This window comes from Cetorhinus maximus, chromosome 5 (genome assembly GCF_964194155.1).
Source record: "Cetorhinus maximus chromosome 5, sCetMax3.hap1.1, whole genome shotgun sequence".
NCBI classification, from domain to species: domain Eukaryota; kingdom Metazoa; phylum Chordata; class Chondrichthyes; order Lamniformes; family Cetorhinidae; genus Cetorhinus; species Cetorhinus maximus.
Window position 1 is genome coordinate 119,264,244 of NC_135883.1, and position 20,122 is coordinate 119,284,365.

Here is a 20,122-nt window from a genome sequence, read left to right on the forward strand (position 1 = left end):
TAACCCCCAAGTCATCTTGTGACCAGATTGTAGACAGTACTTCATGTTTTGGCAGATCAGACTTCCTGAGATTTGAGTTCTGATTCTCTGAATATACAGCCCAAGATCCTATTTGCTCAATTTCCTTCCTTCTTCCCACATTTCCTTCCACCTTCCCTCCCTCCTGTCTCTTCCAGTTTGAAATCATCTATAAGCTTGGAAAATTATTTCTGTTTAGGTTATTTATATGTCTGTTAGAACAACTAATAGATCTAGCATTGATCCTGGAGGTATCCCACAAATTACTTCCATGTTGATCCAGTCCATGTTCAAACCAATCTGTGTTCCAAAACATTTCTGTCCAGAAGCACACTAATTACTTTATAGACTTCATCTCCGCCAGGGCACTTTTTTGAAAAAAGAACGGGTAACATTCATTGTATTTATACAATGCACATTTTTACTGAAATATCTAAGTTTATTTTAACATAAAATAGAATTTTAATTTGTGGCTGACACCCTACGGTGATGGAAAAGTGCATTTCATATTTTTATGCTGTGCCTGAGTAATGAAGTTAGCTCTGTGCAGACAAGTAAAGGAGATTACATTTTACTCTGTTCTTTTTTATAGCAAGCCGAAACAATGAAAACCAAAGCAGAACTTGAACAAGAAAATGAACCCAAGACAACTGAGATTCAAAGTGATTTTTCATTTTCTATCCTGAACCAGCCTACAGCTAAAAAAGGTAGAAGCGTTGTATGCTGGTACACTCCTCAAAGCTATAGGGTTACTTATTTCAACCTGCTAGCTCTTTTTCTTCTGACTTCACTGTTCTCCCAACTCCTCTTGATCTCAGCTACCTGTTAACACCACCACCCGTATCATCTTCAACTCATCATTGCACCAGAGATTTTGATCACTATCAAAGCAATCTCTGACCTCGATTCTTTCTTACCACCCACATCCCCTACCCTGCTCCAATCCACTCTTCCCATAACCTGCTCATGAAAAACTCATTCTCCAGATCCTTCATAAAGCCCCTGCTGTCACCTTTGACCAATCAGAAAAATGCTATGACTATGGACCAATCTAACCGCTGTCTCACCTCTGTCCTTGGCGCTCTAGTCCCTTGCAAATCTGTTACCTATTTTCCAGCCTTGTTGCCTCTTTTGCATTAACCTCATTTTCAGTCTCCGATCAGAGGAGTGTAAACTCAAAGGTACTTGGCACACAACTGGCTTAGTCATCAATCATCAAATCTGGCTTCACCACATCAAGCTCCACCATATTTTGCTTTTCTTATCTGGAACCATCTATCACTCAACAATGATCCTGGAAAGACAGCTCCACCCCCCTTTGTTCTGAGACCAATCCCCTCCTTATCTCCCATAAATTTCACCTTAAGCACTGAAGTTGAGGTGCTCACAGATTTATTCATCACTCAGACCAAATAAACTGTGCAACTGCCTCTACCGCTTCCTCTTCTTCCCTCTGGCCAACATCTCCTTTCCAGAATCTCCAAATTACTCTATCCCAGACCTGCACCTCTGGACTGTCCACTCTCTAAAAGGTTGCCACATCCATGAAACCCATCTTTGGTTTCCTCAAAAGTGCCTGAGTGCCGTGTATCTACTTCAATAGTTCCCTTTCATCCAGCACTCATTCCTCTTCCCTTCCAGCCAATATTGTCAATTCCTTTTCAAAAAGCCCATCAATCCTCTCCAACTACATTCATCTCTCCAACTTCCGTTTCTTTAAAGTTCTTGAATATGGCATATACTCCCAGCTTCATGCCACCTTACTTGAAACTTGATGTTACAATAATTCCAGTTCAGTTTTCCATCCTTTTCACAGCACTGAAATAGGTCTAACCAAAGTTATGCAACCTATGGGACACTGACCATGGTGCATTATCTTTTCTTTTCCTACTCGATCTTTCTGCAATGTCTAATGCAATTGGACATGTCATTAACCTCCAACACCTTTTTTCCATTGTCCAAATCTTTGGGACTGACCTTGTATAGTTACATTCCTACCTAATTGAACACAGGTAATGAATCTTTAGCAATACCTTCTCTTTGCTGGCACATGGCCCTGTTTTCACATGTGCTCCAATGATATTCATCCCTACATACCCCTCACTTCTTCCAACCCCTTGACTGCTTCCATGCTGTCAGTCTTTTTGTCCTTTATCAAGCATCCGATTGGTCACAATTTTATCTGGCTCAACAAGGGGGAGACTAAAGCCATTGTGTACAGTATGTGCAACAGACTTTATTCCTTGTGACTGATTCCACTCTGTTCCTTGCCTATTCTCTCATCACCACCAAAGATTGCAGGCTTCTGCAGCTACCTCAACCACTTACTCTGCTGTTGGTAGAAGAATTTTCAACTAATTCATGTGTACTGGAAACTACATATGTTAATACACAGATCCCTGCTCTTTGCAGACAGAAAGAACATATATATACACCTGGTCCTGCTATAATCACATTCCGCTATCTTACCTTAATGCCACTATCAGCACCTCCTTTAGCCCTTACCACTACCATTAACACTCCCTTTGTCCTTTTGTTCGTGACATCTTTGTCAATCTTTCCTTTGCCCCCACTTATCGCTGGCCTTCTATCCATCTTCACCTGCTCCACCCCCCCTTAAACATTATAAATTTCATCATGTTTTTACTTCTCTTAAGCTCTGAAGAAGAGTCATACGGACTCAAAACGTTAACTCTGATTTTTCTCTCCAAAGATGCTGTTAGACCTGCTGAGCTTTTCTGGCATTCTATTTCAGGTTTCCAACATCACAATATTTTGCTTTTATCCTATGAATATACATTGCACCTGTTTCAGCTAAACAAAATAAGTGACAGCCATTTGCTGACTCATTCCTCAGGGCAATGCCTTTACCAACAAGGGTCAAGCTACCTGGTTTAAATTTCAAACAATGCTCAGCAGTTAACTGTCAGTCACCATCAGTGGTGCATTTTCCATGGCCACACCACTTGCCAACCAATCAGCACTCTCTTCACATACAGTATAAATTGTTGTTTTTCCCCTTATATTGGTATTCTTGCGAGTGTCCTGAAGAGTGCAAGACAAAAAGCTTAGACATGTCTCTTTTTTCAGCAAAACTCAGTCATTCTTAATTATTGGGGTTCCTTCTAAAAATCTATCTTTTAACTGTCTGCAAGGTCCACCTCTTGGGCCATGCATTTCATAACCTCTTCTAATTTCTCCTTCCCTAGTGCCAGTTTTTCTTTCCTGCATTTATGAAATATCTTGGAACATTTTTCTTAGTTAAGGATGCTATATAAATGCATGTTGTTGTTGTTAATGGACCTCTCTAAGTTGCACACTCATCTGAAATGAAAAGTTTTTTTACTATTGATCCCCAAATCCATCAACAACTGCTACAGAATCTCAAAAATATTTACTTTCAACCTAATGAATGACAGTAATAAAAATCAGTTTCTATTAGGAATAATATTTAAAGTTTGCTTTGTCTATTATAGGGGATCGTATTATTTCAATAACTGGGTAGGATTAGTCCCTGAAAAAGCTGTTTTATGGTTCTTTTACCTCATAGAGTTGCCTATGTAAGTGCTCCACTGAAAGCACCTTGTTGTCTACATTACTAAAGGTGCAGAATTCTTGGAGGCATTGAAAATTTCTTGGATGGTTGTTTCACTGGGGAGTTCCAGTAACAAAATATTGATCATAGGAGCAAAGAATAAATTGTGCCCTAACGATTCGTTCACCATCTTAATTTTGTTTGCAGACACGCTGAACTCTCAGCTCACCCAAAAAGGTCAACAATTCACTGTTGCTGTTGCTGGCATGTATAAATCTTCCCATGGCAAATGCAACTTTTATTTGTGGATATGCAATTGGTCTGTTATTACTTAACCTGCCTTCTAGTAAAAATGGGGGTAATTTGGCATTGAGGTGCCATTATGGGACTGCATATTGGAAGTAGTACTCTGGTATCACAGAGGCAAAAAAAGCCCAGCTGCCATGTTGGCTGCTGGGTAAGTTTGCATTTCAGCAAATGCTAAAGACAGAACATTGGTTGGGGTCTATCATGTGCATGCAGTTCTTCCTGCCCAATTTTCTGTACTGCATACAGATGATTCAATATTCCCAAGCTCAATAACAACACAACTTCCCCCTGCAACTAGAAACCATCCCACTTTTTATAAAACACCAAGTAAATTACATGAGAACCACAGATTCCATCCTGGTGATTGCTGGCAATGCAAAAATTTTGAAGAAATCTCAGGTTTTCCGCAGCCTAATGTATGCTCAGAAAAATTAGGCTTAATGGGTGATTTAATTCTCCATTTGAACTGTTGTGTGAAATTGGACTGCGTCCCATGCATCCCGTGGCACCTGTAAATGTATTCTCCAACCACAAGAACCAATATCACCAATAAACGGTATGAATTTGTTTGGATTTCATGTAGAATGCAGAGGCCCAGCTACGCCAGCTACTTGAATCCTCATGATTCATTTTAATTCCCATGTACAGTTTGATCAACTTACATCTGATCAATGATTTCATTTTTTTTCTAGGACCTATCAACCTAATTCTCATTGCTGCATCTCTAATTGCTTCTGGAAGTGGACTCATCTTTGGCTACGAGCTTGCAAACATTTCTGGAGCTCTTCTACAGCTGAGCACTGATTTCAAGCTTACCTGTGAGAAACAAGAAATAGTTGTAAGTTCAATCTTAATTGGAGGCATAGCAGGTTCCCTTGCTGGTGGTTACATCATAGATCGATGGGAAAGGCGGATAGGAATCATTGTAACATCTTGCTGTTTTATATTGGGAAACACCATTATGTCAGCAGCTACCTCCTATGTAATGCTCATTGCAGGTCGCATCATCGTGGGAATTGCTACAACTTCAGGTGTAATTGCAGCATGTATTTATCTATCGGAGATTGCATCACCGGACAGAAGAGGCATGCTTGTAGCTCTGACTGAACTCATGACTGTTATTGGTGTTCTGTTGGCCTACATTTTTAATTATACTTTTTCTAGAACTTCAAATGGATGGCGGTACATGTTCGGAATTGCTATCCCACCAGCTGCACTGCAAGTCATTGGCGTATTCTTCCTTCCACAAAGTCCTCGGTTTATGGTTAAGAAAGGATTTGATGAAAAGGCAAGTCTCATCCTGCAGAAGATTAGATCATATTCCAACGTTGATGATGAACTCACAAACATCAAATCTTCCTTGACCACTGAAAGCGATTATACGTTTTTAGATCTGTTTAGGTCAAAGGACAACATGAGAATGCGACTCTGGATAGGATTTGGTTTGGCCCTGTTTTTGCAAGCTACAGGTCAAACAAATGTTTTATATTATGCATCCACTATCTTAAGATCTGTTGGTTTTGCAAGTAATTCAACAGCAACATTAGCTTCAGTTAGCATGGGATTGGTGAAAGTTCTTGGCACGGTTCTAGCAATGTTCTTCATTGACAAAGTAGGACGTAAATTATTTCTTAACATAGGAAGTACTGTTATGATTGTATCATTGATTATATTGGCATTGCTGATCCATAAAATCCCAATGGAGTTCACAGACATCTGCACTTACCCTAATCACACTGATCACTGGCAAGGTAATGATACATCTACAACACCTGGATTTAATTCAGTAGCTGTCACTGTCTTTCCTTCAAGTACAGACTTTAGTTCATCAAAACCTAGAAACCTCTCAGTAACAAAGCATGGCAATATGGGAATTACAATACTGCAAAATGCATCCTCCTCTCCATTTGTGGGAAGTCCTGAGACAGATAAACAAACGAATGAACAAGTCTCTCCTGTGTTGAAGTGGCTGTGTCTTTGTTGTCTGCTTGTGTATGTGGCTGCCTTTTCTATAAGCTTTGGACCAGGTAAACTCTTATGTAGGAGTTACTCCTGCACAGGTCATGCCATTTCTGGTAAACTTTATAATCTTTATAGAGTATAGATTTAATTGGCAAAATATATTGTAATAGAATCTGAATCTAAATGTAATGGTTATAGGCTGTGTGTGATTTTATCCTATATCCACTGAAATTTTTATTTGTGTTCAAAGGGATGTGCAAATATTATTTGTGCATTGCAAAAGGATTGTCTCTGAACAGTATTTAAGTTTGGAAGTATTAATTCTAACTTTATTTCTTGTCTTTAATTGCAGTAATTTGGGTGCTGTTGAGTGAAATTTTTCCAATAGGGATAAAAGGCAAAGCCATGGCTTTCATAGGATGCTTGAACTGGGTGATAAATATGCTCATTACTTTAACATTTCTGTCTGTGACAGGTAAGGAACAATCGCAAAGGCTTTTGGAAAATGTAAAAATAAGGATGAAACCTGGAATTTATGTATTGAGAATAACTGTGCTCATAGTTTGAAACGTTACTTTATTTGAGTTATTTTATAAATTAACCCCCATTTCCAAGTATGACACAAATGGGTTTGCTCTGACCCAACTTGTAGGGTTATCTGCATCTCCAGCACAAAGGTCCAGTTTTCCAATGGAAGTCCCCCATCCCCTCCCTAATAGGCCATAGGCATGGGAAAAACTTGTCCAGGAGAGCATGACCTGAAGAATACTTTACTAGGGATCAGAAAATCCATTCGGGGTGTAATTGTGAAAGTGCTGCAGCCAGTCTATACGTAAGTAAGCTCTGGCAGGGACTGAAAAGGGTAATAATGCAACCCAGTGGCACAGTAACAACATTCCTCCCTTTCCTGTTGAAGAGTTGGAGGTCCTGCTGCCAGTAATAACACAGGTGCTGGCGACATCAAAGGACATCACAGCTGGCTGAGACCACATGGCCGCAAACAGAAAATAGGTACATGTATTTTTCCGTATTAAACACATTCCTGTGGATCCTATCAAGCATGGAATAAATCTAAGATGGGAACAGCCACACCTTCTGGAGGGTACCATTTCCTGCATTGTATATAACAGCTACTCTTTCATGGTGCCAGAGCAATATAGCAAACTGTAAATTCTCAAAATGTTATTGTGGGATTTGAGCTCACATACTCTGGATTGCCTGGTAATGTGTACCCTAAATGATTCAGCTTCTAATGATCATTGATGTTCATCATGGTTTCTCTGTGGTCAAATACCTGTGCTCATAGTTCGAAACTTAACTTTATTTGAGTTATTTTATAAGTTAACCCCCATTTTGCATGCATTAGATGCAAACTCTTTCTCTCCATGAAGGCCATGGGGTTGATACAATTAGGCACTGGCCTCAAAGTTCCCCGCGCCTGAATGCATAGGTCTGAGGTACACCATTTAAATGAGACCAGTGAACTGAGGGCACCTGTTGGAGAACCCCAGGGAAATTGGATGTGAATTGGCATAGGATTTAGGGTTACTGCCTTGCCAGCAGCTGCCTCATATACCTGTTTAAAAGGTAAGAGATTCCACTGAGCTCCCACTGAAGTTCCAGCAAAGGACCAGAACAGTTATTTCAGAAATCTAGTGCCACAATCTTCAGACTTTTTGAGCAGGGACCGAAGACAATGTCTTGCCAGTATTTAATTGGAGGAAATTTCTGCTCATCCAGTAATGGATGTCGGATAAACGGTCTTGATAACTTAGCAACATTGGTGGAGTCGAGGGTGGTAGTGGTGAGGTGGAACTCACCATAATAAGGAAATTATTTTGTAACAATTTAAGGCCACTTCTACATTGTTGTGTCTTCATTTTTTCTTCTTTGCTGCTGCCACCTAGGTTTGTGAAACCATTATGCAATAATTCTGCTGCTTCTTTTAGTGTTGTACAGCTCCATCACTATGACCAGTGGGCTTTCCAGTGGGAATTACTATTATTTCAGCTTTTTTGGAGGATGAAATGAATAATGACTGGAGGACTGCCAGGCAGGTCAATCTTTGTGTCTTGTGCCTTTGCGACCCTCACGCCTAATACCACAAGCAGAGGTGCAAATCTCTTGCTCTGGCAAAGGATTAGTCCATGAAGAGGCTCCAAATTCCAAGGTAGTCTGTGGTTGGGCCAATAGCATAGAAACAATATGTCAGTGTTGACTAATTTTAATGTTGCATGTTTCTTCAAAAACTCCCCAATCATGGAGCATGATGCCATTGCATGAAAATAGCATGCTGGAGTGATCAACATGCAACATAGCCTGATTGCCCACACCCAGTCAGATGTCACAAAGCAGACACCTACCGATATTGTCACATCTACATGGCAATGATAGTGATGATTCTTTTCACAGGGTCTGGAAGAAAACCAAATGCAGAGCTATGCCATCTTCTGCAAGATAATTTGCAGCAAATATGCAGCATGAGGCTGGCAAGTCCAACAAAAGTACTGGTCAGTTAAGGTCTCAAACCTATCTCTACCTTTGACCAGACATATTGCAAAGCTGATCTATGGGGTTGATGCCATATAATGGCAAACAGGACTACCATCCATACAACACTTGCATGCAGTCTCGTGCCTGCACATTGACTTGCCTGTTAGTTGTTTTTTACCTGTCACTTCTTAGCTGTGTACCATTAAATCTTAGTAAAACCTACCAATGTGTTGTCCTGACTTTTCAAACTCTTCTAAACTACCCTTCTCACTTCAGGTGAATTTTCTATCTGTTTACACTATTTGAGAGGAAATTCTAACTAAGCAGTAAAGCATTATAAATTGCTCCCTTCTTTAGTTTTCTAAAACATTAGTTTCAAATCTCATTGTCTCCAACAAATGATTGGAAATTAAATTGACTTCAATCTGTTACATTATTTTTTAAAAAAATTTTAAGCAACTGTCCCTAAGATCCAAGCCTCCTACTTAACTAGTTTTTCTGATGATGTAAATATTTACTAAATATTCAGCTAGGTAGCTGAGTGACTATTTTTAATATTTGTCAAACTAGAGCAGCCAATATCACTGAAAAAAAGCAACATGCTAATGTTTTGAGCACTCGTAGTTCATAACCACAGATGAATGTTTGCTGTTTCAGAGGTCCAGAACTCAGTGTCCTATGATAGATCATCCTTACTCGTTGTATATGCCAACTTTCAAGATTTGTAGCATAGGACTTAAAATTTTCCCATCCGTCTCGTGTTACCAAATCCTATCTTGGCTGGGACAGCCAAAACATTTTTTCTTCCAAGTGTAAAGCTAAATACAAATGTTAGATAAGCTGGAATTTAGGTGAGAGTTTCCTTTTAATAATCCTTGTATTTACATAGACCTAAATTTTCTGCTAATGCCTTTCAAAGATGGATTAGAATGGGTGGAGGTTGAAAATGAACCACAGACACACTCCACCATCTCTTTGCACTTTCCCTCCATTTTTCAGTGCCCAGGCTTGATGACACAGAATGCTCCTGCCTACATTTGGGTGCGCGTTTGGAAAGAGCATTTAAATGAAGATCTGTTCAAGCATCTTCAGTGTGTTGCCTTACTTACTTACTTGCCCAAAGAGAAATGAGCAAAACTTTTTAAAAAGTTATTATTTTACCAGCAGTTCGGAGGTTGTCTGCGTCCCTGTGTTGCAGCAGGTTACCAAAGCTTGCAGCAGCAAAACTCCACCCGCACTTTGGTAGTAGTCCCTGGTGGAGGCTGCAGAGCCCACTTTGTGGAACCTTCTTGTGTCGATATTGGCTGTCACACCTTCTACATCATAAAAGTGTCCAAACTACTAAGGTATTTTATTGATTGTAAAACAGTTTGGGAAGTTGCTAGAGCTGCTATATGAGTACAGGTCTTAATCTTTTAATTTTTCATATTCTATATTTGTGACCCCAAGACCTAAGCAGAGCTCAGAATACATCTTTATGATGAGTAGGAATCCTGCCCTGCTGGAGATGAACCCCAGTAAAAAGGAGCTGAAAAGACAAGACAATAGTCTCTTATTGCTTTGAAATATCTCAAACCACTTCATGCAATGAACTATATTTTTGGAAATTCGGTGATTGATGAGTATTGGCTTCTCACTGGAGAATGTTTTTCTCTGCACTTCAAAAAGTAATTCATTATTTGAAGTGCTGTGAGGGATTGAACCATGATAAGGTACTAGTGAAGCAAGATTCCTATCATTTGCATTTAAAAAGGTCACATCTGGATCAACTCAATTGCAGTCGATGAGAATCTGAGCCTAGGTAACACAAGCAGTCAGTGAGCGTGTGCCTTTTTCTCACCAAGATTAAAATTAACCCCATCAAAACACTGTGAATACTGTAACAGTTGAAATTTTCAAGACCAAGATCGATAGATTTTTGTTAGGTAAAGCTATCAAGGGATACATTGGTAAGTAAATGGAGTTGAGATACAGACTAGCCATAATCTAATTGGATGGTGGAACAAGCTTGAGGGCCTAATCTGGCCTATTCATGCTAGTATATATAAGCATATATATATGTTCCTATTTATGAAATATTAGGAGTAGACATTAATTAATCACAGACACACTCCACCATTAAATATTTGCTTCATCCAAATCTTTTTTGCAGTTTGAAAATGAGATCTTACAACTGGCTGAGACGTGCACAGAATTCATGGTCTTCGAGTACATTCATATTATAATTAGTCTTTGTGGTGATTTTGATCTTGCTCCGTTGGCAAACTTGTGGCGTGTGAACCTATCATAAAACTGTTGTCATTTTTTCTTTGAAAACTTGCTTACATATATTGTTATTTGCTGGTTCCAGAATCAATTGGCCTTATGTGGGTGCTTCTAATATATGCGATACTGAGTTTTGGTGGACTGATTTTTGTCATTTCCGTTGTACCTGAGACAAAAGGTCAGACTCTAGAGGAGATATCTGAACATCTAAAGCAGGGGTAAGTTGAAATCCAGTACTCGCATGCCAGCGAACCAGTGGCCAGCATTTTGTGATGGGGGAAAAAAATTTAATCTCAGATATTCACCCAAGTTCCGTTCAGCTATCACTCCTGTCCTTGTTGTACAGTAATGGTTCCCCATTGCCAAATGCCTCCAAGAACAATTAGAAATAGCCAATAAACGCAGACCTTGTCAGCAATGTTAACTTACCTTGAATGAATGAATAAATAAATAAAAAGCAGAATGTACGTGTAACATGCAATAATTCAGAATCAGATGTACAAGAATAGTTGGGGAGATAATTCAGGCTGTGGAGGGTCTTAAAATTAAGGTGAAGCTTTTAAAATCAAATAATGGACACAGGAAGCCGGTTAAGTTTAAGGAGGATGAGAATAAAGATTGTATGGGATTTAGGAGATAAAAGCAGTGACATTTTGGAACAGTTGAGGTTTCTGAAGGGTGGGGACAAGGACACCACCAAGAATAGGCATGAGAAGTCAAGCCTGAACTGGCTTTCCAATCCCATATCCTCTCTATTACAAAGATGTTCTGGGAGCCGAGTACAGATGATTTTGCTTTTCCCAGCTTTGTGCTGATGGACATTATAGTCCAAAGTTTTTTCAGAGTGGTAACTTAGCCACAAGGGTGGCAAAAGCAGTGTTTATGTGTAGTTTGGACAAAGTCACAACAACAGGGCTGGAGTACCCCCTAAGCAATTCTTACTCTATAAGTCCTCTCATTCAGGACTTAATGCTGGGCAGGGAATTAGAAAGTGTGGTTGAAGTAGAGTTGTGTGTCATTGTTATATTGTAGAAGCTGCCAGCTTGCTTACAAAAGAAGTTGGATAATGTCATTTTTTTTTGTTTTGATCAGCCCGATATCTGAAACAGATGGGTGCCAAGCTCCGTGTATCCAGAATTTCTGCTTGGCTGATAGAGAAGTGCACACCCCTTCTCTATAAAGGTGCCCCAATTATCTAAGTCCAGAGAGGTGCAGTTTGGCAGACCCAGAGCTTAAGAGTCATCAAGAATGCTGAGCGGCATTGCTGGAGTTTAACCAACTAAAGCTGTACAGTTTACCAATACGGTGCACTGATAAACTTCCTAATGTTTGTTCAGCTGGGGCCATCCTACAAATTAGGGCAATGGCTTGCAGCGTTATTTGTAGCCTTGTTTACTGGTATTCACTTGTACATATCTAGCAAAGATAATAAAGACATCAGAAGTAGTAGATGGAAATGAAGTTCAAAAGGATTTAAATTAAGATTCTAGTGAAGGCAAGTTCTCCAGAACTAAGTCTGGCAGGCTTGAAGAGTAGTGTTAGTAACCATTATGGTGAATTAGCCCCTCCAAGGACATAATGCTTGTTCACTTTAGCAGTCCAGTTTCTCAGATGGGAAGTCAACCAGTTTGAAACATCACCGAGCTGCCACTCCTTTACTGATTGATTAGAACGGTTTCAGATTATTGTGCTTCCATTCTCATGGCATTTGAACTGAAGCTTTGAACATGGTTTCCACAGACAAATGACAAGTCATTGAATACAACTTTTTAACAAGCTGTACTCTCAACAAAAAAAATTGCATTAGCATTCAACAATGTACTTCTCAAGTACACGTTAGTTTGCCCATGGTTACGTTCAGCTGAGAATGGGTTCATGATAATATAGTTTCAGCCTGACTTACTTAGAACAAAGGTAGCCTTTTGATAACTGGCTGACTTACCATGATGCCCAGCATATGCTCATTAACGCAATTAAAGACACAGATTTGTGGCTGAAATGTCAATTGAATTCTAATCAGCATGAAATGTTAACAATCTTCCAGGTACAACAACACTCCAACTTGCTGTACAACCGAACGTTTGAAAGGACTGATTCCAGCACTAATTTGGAAACGCATAGATGGTGAGCGCTCCATCTGGGCTACTGGCATCCAATACCATACACATGGCTTGGAAAATCTTTTTGGTGACTCTACTTTGTAAATTGTATTCAAAAAAAAAGTACTGACTGTTTGGAAGTGATATTGCATTGATTATCTACAAATTTTGTTTTAATTCAATAATATTGTTGATTTTTATTCTTCAGATACAATAGTCCAGTATTGCTTGATAATATTTATTGGTACATGACTGTTTGTAAATATGTTTGGAAATATGGTGGAATTTCATGTCTTCCCCATGGCAGGTTTGGAGATGGAGGGTTCGTTTAATCAGGCCTGAGGGCGGTGGATAAGACCCCACCATCTTCCCTCCTCCACCCCAATTAAGTCCGTGGCAGGAAGACACGTGGATGACCTTCCCGCCCTGCCACCAATTGAGGCCATTAAGTGGGTAACTAATGCCCACTTAAGGGCCTCATCCTGTCACTGCTGGTATTGACCCAATGAAGGGGGACGGGAGGGTTGGGGGGGGCTTGTCATGTAAGGACCATGACAAGCATAACCGGGATCCAGTGACGATACCTGGCCCGGGCAGGTGTAGTACTGGCAGTAGCCAGCACCACCCCAGTGGCGCTGCTGTTCAATAGAGCTGCCGGCCCCTGGTGGCCCAGCAACTCACAGCAGGTGGGGCATCCACCACCGGGTCCTTGATCCCAGGGAAAACCTGCCGCTGCCCAGTTAAGGCCTGAGTGACACTTAATTTGGCGAGCCTTCCCTAAAAGAGGAACTAAAGTCATCTCTCTCTAATGTACTAATGTCATCCTTAATTAACAGAGTTAATTCCCAGTTATTGTCATCTTGCTGCCATGTCTCTGTAATGGCTATCAGATCATATACATTTATTTCTGGTTGAGCTGTCAATTCGTCCATTTTGTTATGAATGCTGCGTGCACTCTGATACAGAGCCTTTAACTCTACCTTTTTACCATTTTTGCAATCTCTGGCCTTATCTGCTAGTGCAATCTTAAGTTTGTACACTCTGCCCTTTCCTGCTACATCCTGATAATAACTTCTCTTATTGCTATCTTGCTCTCTTGCCTTGTGTTCTCTCTTTAATTGATCACATCTTCCCATACTTGATCCCTGGCTCCCATTATTTAGTTTAAAGCCCTCTCTAATGCCTTAGTTATACGACTCACCAGAACTCTTAAGTTTGTTCACTCTGGTCCTAGCATGGTTCAGGTGAAGACCATCCCAATGGTATAACTCCCACTTTCCCCAATACTGCTGTAGTATAATGCTTACCACAATAGTACACCAATTTCTGCCTGTCCAGCCAGGACCAGCCTGTTCATTAGGGCATGGTTTGCAGGGTTATCTAGAACCATCTAGAGCCTTTGTGACAGGAATAGCCTTGCAGGGCCCATTGGCGAACTGTGCTGGCTGGTCATGGCCCTGGGCCACTGTGAGCTGACCTGACTCAGGTATCAGATTGTTGCATGTGTTAAAGAGCATTGAATTTCAGCCATGTTGTCTGAATATGTAGTATTGCTCTAAGGGGAAAATGGTGGCATAGTGGTGGACTAGTAATTCAGAGGCCCAGGCTAATGGTCTGCGGACATGAGTTCAAATCCCACCATGGCAGCTGGTGGAATTTAAATTCAATGAATATAGTGCGGAATTGAAAACTAGTCTTTGTAATGGTGACCGTGGAACTATAATCGATTGTTGTAAAAATCCTACCTGGTTCACTAATGCCCTCTAGAGAAGGAGATCTACCATCCTTGCCAGGCCTACATGTGACTCCAGAAATGCAGTGACTCTTAACTGGTGGTTGACTCTTAACTGCCCTCTGAAATAGCCTAGTGAGCCACTCAGTTCAAGGGCAATTAGGGATGGGCAACAAATGCTGGCCTTGACAGCGACACCTGCATCCCGATCAAAAGATCAAATGTCTTTTCAACTATAAATTGTTCACTAGGACCAGTTCTGGAGCAGGAGACGCCTATTTAAAAGGAACAGGTGGCACCTCAACAGGACTTGGATCAGTGTCTTCATGGAGAAGTTCACCAGTGTGGTTGGGCAATATTTAAACTAAATTGGCAGGGGCATGGGAACCAGTATATCTAAGTAGAAAAGAGGAATAAGGTGCATAAGGTGGCTTAAAAGTGGTGAGGACTGGTTGCTTAATATAAGGTTTAGATTGGAGAAGAGCAATAAACAATCTAAAGTAGAATCCAATGTGTTGCTCAATCTCATCCGCAGCAAGATTTCTAAAAATATAGACCTACGACAGTAGTGCTTTCAAAATAGCATTTATCATCATTGTTACGAATTTATAAGGGATAAAAGCATCAGCTAAATTACTATAATAATATTTAACAATATAATATTCAAATTCAGCCATCGCATTAAAACAGTCGGTGAGTTGAATGTTTCTGTATTCTTTCTAACAAAAAGCTAAATTAAGTTGATTTTTCTGTGCATGTGAACCAGTGACTGATTTTGTCTGTGTGAATGGCCCACCCCTGTTTTAGATGATACGTAACCAGAACTAATGCAAGACTAATCTTTTCCAATGAAGAAATGTTTTGTTTGCAACCACCACCTGAAAGCATAAAGTAATGTAACAGCATGCTATCCAAGTCTAACTCAGTTTAGAATTATCTGGGTACCAAAACCACAATAGGGCAAACTGATTCAATTAGATTAAAAGTGTGAATGGTGGGCATGTGTTACTTTTAATTTTCTTAACCTTTGGACATCTTGTAATGAAACACCCATTGTCATTTATGTTTCATTCCCCATGAGGTGGAGGTGCCATGGTATAATATTAATTTCATTGGCTGTTGAACTTCTTTAGAAAGGAATTTTGCTATGTAAAGACACAGGCTAAATAATAGTGGGAGTGGGGGTGGAGGTAGGTTGGGGTGAACGGCACACCCCTACTCTCCCCACCCACCCCAGAAACCTCATCAGTGTGAAGCCAACCGACTCCTCACTGAGCAGTTCCACAGCAATAAAGTGCTGTGGACCTCATTAACAAAGGCCAAGTGGGACTGAGGGGCGGGAGTTCCATCCTCTGGAGCTACCGGACAATCCATCAGTCCTGGCATTGTCAGGAGGGCATCAGCGGCAGCTGCTGGGACTGCAGATGATGACTGGGGCCTGAGGCCTAGGATCCCTGGAGCAGGTAAGCCTTCGGTCTTGGGCCAGGAGGGTTTGGGCGCTTTAGGGACAGGGGCAATGGGGTGAAAAGGGTGGGTTTAAGAGAGGGAGTGGATAGGAAGGAGGGAGGGGATTCAATCTAAGGAGGGGGCTGCCCTGCAATTGGCAAATGCAGCCCCTGATGAGTGACCCCCCCCCCAACTTCCTGCCTGCCTTTTAACCATTTGAGGTTAAAAATCGGGCTTCCTGCCTCAGCCCTGCTGCTCATGCTCAACATATTATGGTGTGGACAGCGTATTATTCTGGTCAATAGGCTTGATAACAAGCCTAATTGACCCATAAATGGTCATTTTAATGTGGCAGGTGGACCGCCAATTTTGTTCCCCCCACCCCCCCCCATTATGGGGGAGATCTTGGGGGTAGGTGGGAAGGTTGTGGGATGGGCGCCCATGCCATTTCATGTGCCCCCCCCCATGGGAAACATGCCCACCCGGTGGGATTTTCCGGTCCTGACTCGCCTGAAGTCAACGAACTTTATGCTGGTCCATCAAATTTTCCATCCAACTCGTGATGGTTCCCGCAGTGGGAGGGAAGGAAAATCCTGCCCACTGACTTTAAAATGGCTGCTAATTTGCATTTGTGAAAGCCACATTTGCATTTGTGAAAGCAATGTGGTTGACTCTTAATTGTCCTCTGAAATGGCCTTGCAAGTCACTTAGTTCAAGGGAAATTAGGGAAAGGCAACAAATGTAAGCCTTGCCAAAAATTCTCCATCATACGAACATACAAATCAGGAGCAGGAGTAGGCCATTCGGCCCCTTGAGCCTGCTCTGTCACTCAATAAGAACATGACTGATTGTGGCCTCAACTCCACATTCCCACCTGCTCCTGATATCCTTTGACTCCCTTGTTATTCAAGAATCTATCTCCCTCTGCCTTAGAAATATTCAATGACCCTGCCTCTGGGGAACAGTGTTTCAAAGACTAACGACCTCTGAGAGAAAAATTTCTCCACATTTCAGTCTTGAATGGAACATCCCTTATTTTTAAATGGTGTCCCCTAGTTCTAGTCTCTCCTACAAAGGGAAATATCCTTTCAGCATCCACCCTGTCAAATCCCCTCAGGATCTTATTTATTTCAATAAGATCACTCTCATTCTTCTAAACTCCAATGGATACAGGTCAACCTGTCCAACTGTTCCTCATAAGATAATTCCCCCATTCCAGGTATCAGTCAAGTGAACCTTCTCTGAGCTGCTTCTAAGGCATTTATATACCGTCTTAAATAAGGAGAACAAAACTGTACACAGTACTCCAGATGTGGTCTCACCAATGCCCTATACAACTGTAGCAAAACATCCTCACTTTTATATTCCGTTCCCCTTTCAATAAACGACAACATTCCATTTGCCTTCCTAATCATTTGCTGTACATGCGTACTAACATTTCGTGATTCATGTACCAGGACACCCAGATCCCTCTGCACCTATGAGTTCTGCAATCTCTCTCCATTTAAATAATATGCAGCCTTTCTATTCTTCCTGCCAAAGTGAACATTTTCCCACATTATACTCCATCTGTCAATTTTTTGCCCACTCACTTAACCTATCCATGTCCCTTTGCAGACTCTCTGTCCTCTTCACAACTTACTTTGCTACCTTTCTTTGTGTCATCAGCAAATTTAGCAACCATACATTTGGTCCCTTCATCCAAGTCATTGACATAAATTGTAAATAGTTGAGATCCTGGCAATGATCCCTGGGCACTCAACTCGTCACATCTCGTCAACACGAAAATGACCTATTTATGCCTACTCTATGTTTCCTGTTAACTAACCAATCCCCTATTCATGCTAATATGTTACTCCCTGCACCTTGTGTGGTATCCTCTGATGTGGTCATGGAGTCATAAAGTTTGCGGAACCCTCGGACAGACAATGGTATTCCCTTTGGAGGTGTAAAAGCCCTGCTTCTATATTATCAAGTGGGAAATGGACTATTCAAGGAGTTAATAGCTGAGACATTAACATTAATCACCTTTGGCTATCACATCAGCTAGCAAGAGGGGAAGCGATGGTGCAGTGGTACTGTTGCTGGACTAGTAATCCAGACACTCAGGATAATTCTCTGGGGGCTGTGGTTCGAATCCCACCACAGCAAGTAATTGAATTTGGAAGTCTAGAATTAAAAGTCTAATGATGACCATGAAACGATTGTCGTTTAAAACCCCATCTGGTTCACTAATACCCTTTACAGAAGGAAATCTGTTGTCCTTGCCTGGTCTACATGTGACTCCAGCCCCACAACAATGTGGTTGACTCTTAAATGGCCTAGCAAGCCAATCAGGAACTGCTGCAAAGTCACAAAAAAGGAATGAAATCAACCTAGGCAGTGGAAACAACAATGGCAATCGCAGCCCTGTCGACCCTGCAAAGTCCTCCTTACTAAAGTCTGGAGGCCAGTGCCAAAATTGGGAGAGATGTCGCACAAATTAGTCAAGCAACAACCTGACATAGACATCCTCATGGAATCATACCTTACTGATAATGTGCCAGGTACCACCATCACCATCCCTGGGTATGTCCTGTCCCACCGGCTGGACAGACCAACAGAGGTGGTGGCACTGTGGCATACAGTCGGGAGGGAGTTGCCCTGGGAGTCCTCAACATTGACCCCAGACCCCAAGAAGTCTTATGGCATCAGGCCAAACATGGGCAAGGAAACCTCCTGCTGATTGGTACATACTGCCCTCCCTCAGCTGATGAATTAGTGCTCATCACTTGGAGGAAGCACTGATGTTGGCAAAGGTGCAGAATGTACTCTGGGTGGGGGACCTCAATGTCCATCACCAAGAGTGGCTTGGTAGCACCACTACTGACCAAGTCCTAAATGACAGAGCTGCTAGACAGGGTCTGTGGCAGGTGGTGAGGTTAAAACATACTTGACCTTATCCTCACCAACCTGCCTGCCACGGATGCATTTGTCCGTGACAATATTAGTAGGAGTGACTACCATACAGTCATTGTGGAGACAGAGTCCCACCTTCAAATTGAGGATACCCTCCATTGTGTTGTGTTGCACTACCACCATGCTAAATGGGATAGAGATTTAGAATTGATCTAGCAACTCAAGACTGGGCATCCATGAGATGCTGTGGGCCATCAGCAGCAGCAGAATTATACTCGAACACAATCTGTAACCTTATGGCCTGGCATGTCCCCCACTTTATTATACCATTAAGCCAGGGGATCAACCCTGGCTCAATGAAGAATGCAGGAGGGCATGCCAGGAGCAGCAGACAAATCGAAAAATGAGGTGTCAACCTGGTGAAGCTACAACACATGGCTACTTACATGCCAAACAGCATAAGCAGCCAGTGATAGACAGAGCTAAGCGATCCTACAACCAATGGATCAGATCTAAGTTCTGCAGTCCTCCCACTTCCAGTTGTGAACGATGGTGGACAATTAAACAACTCACTGGAGGAGGAGGCTCCACAAATATCCCCATCCTCAATGATGGAGGAGCCCAGTACAGCAGTGCGAAAGATAAGGCTGAAACATTTGCTGCAATCTTCAGCCAGAAGTGCCGAGTGGATGAACCATCTCAGCCTCCGCCGGAAGTCCCCAGCATCACAGATGCCAGTCTTTAGCCAATTTGATTCACTCCGCATGATATCAAGAAACAGCTGAAGGCACTGAATACTGCAAAGGCTTTGGCTCCTGACAATATTCCAGCAATAGTAGTGAAGACTTGTGCTCCAGAACTTGCCGCACCCCTAGCCAAGCTGTTCCAGTACGGCTACAACACTGGCATCTACCCGGCTATGCAGAAAATTGCCCAGATGCGTCCTGTACACAAAAAGCAGGACAAAACCAAATCGGCCAATTAAAGTCCTATCAGTCTACTCTCGATCATTAGTAAAGTAATGGAAGGGGTCATCAACAGTGCTATCAGGTGGCATTTGCTTAGCAATAACCTGCTCACTGATACCCAGTTTGTGTTCAGCCAGGGCCACTCAGCTCCTGATCTCATTGCAGCCTTGGTTCAAACATGGACAAAAGAGCTGAACTCCTGAGGCAAGGTGAGAGTGACTGCCCTCAAGGCAGCATTAGACCAAGTGTGACATCAAGGAGCCCTAGCAAAACTGGAGTCAATGGGAATCAGGGGGAAAACTCTCTGCTGGTCGGAGTCATACCTAGCACAAGGGAAGATGGTTGTGGTTGTTGGAGGTCAGTCATCTCAGCTCCAGGACATCACTGCAGGAGTTCC

The 20,122-nt window shown here is 41.8% G+C and overlaps 1 protein-coding gene across 1 annotated transcript; it reads left to right on the forward strand.

The window, feature by feature from the left end:
* The first annotated feature begins 614 nt into the window (after window positions 1–614).
* Window positions 615–12,865, forward strand: slc2a12 (solute carrier family 2 member 12). The gene is made up of 5 exons (XM_078541329.1): window positions 615–725; window positions 4,555–5,889; window positions 6,177–6,299; window positions 10,668–10,800; window positions 12,627–12,865. The coding sequence occupies exons 1-5, from the start codon at window positions 623–625 to the stop codon at window positions 12,784–12,786; spliced, it is 1,854 nt and encodes a 617-aa protein (XP_078397455.1). The 5' UTR covers window positions 615–622; the 3' UTR covers window positions 12,787–12,865.
* Window positions 12,866–20,122: the final 7,257 nt, after the last annotated feature.

What these genes read in the sequence shown, in the direction of transcription:
- slc2a12 (XM_078541329.1), top strand. Translation starts at nt 623, where the DNA reads ATGAAAACCAAAGCAGAACTTGAACAAGAAAATGAACCCAAGACAACT. An exon ending in CCAGCCTACAGCTAAAAAAG is followed by an intron (nt 726 to 4,554) that starts GTAGAAGCGTTG and finishes TTTTTTTTCTAG; the next exon opens with GACCTATCAACCTAATTCTC. An exon ending in TCTGAACATCTAAAGCAGGG is followed by an intron (nt 10,801 to 12,626) that starts GTAAGTTGAAAT and finishes ACAATCTTCCAG; the next exon opens with GTACAACAACACTCCAACTT.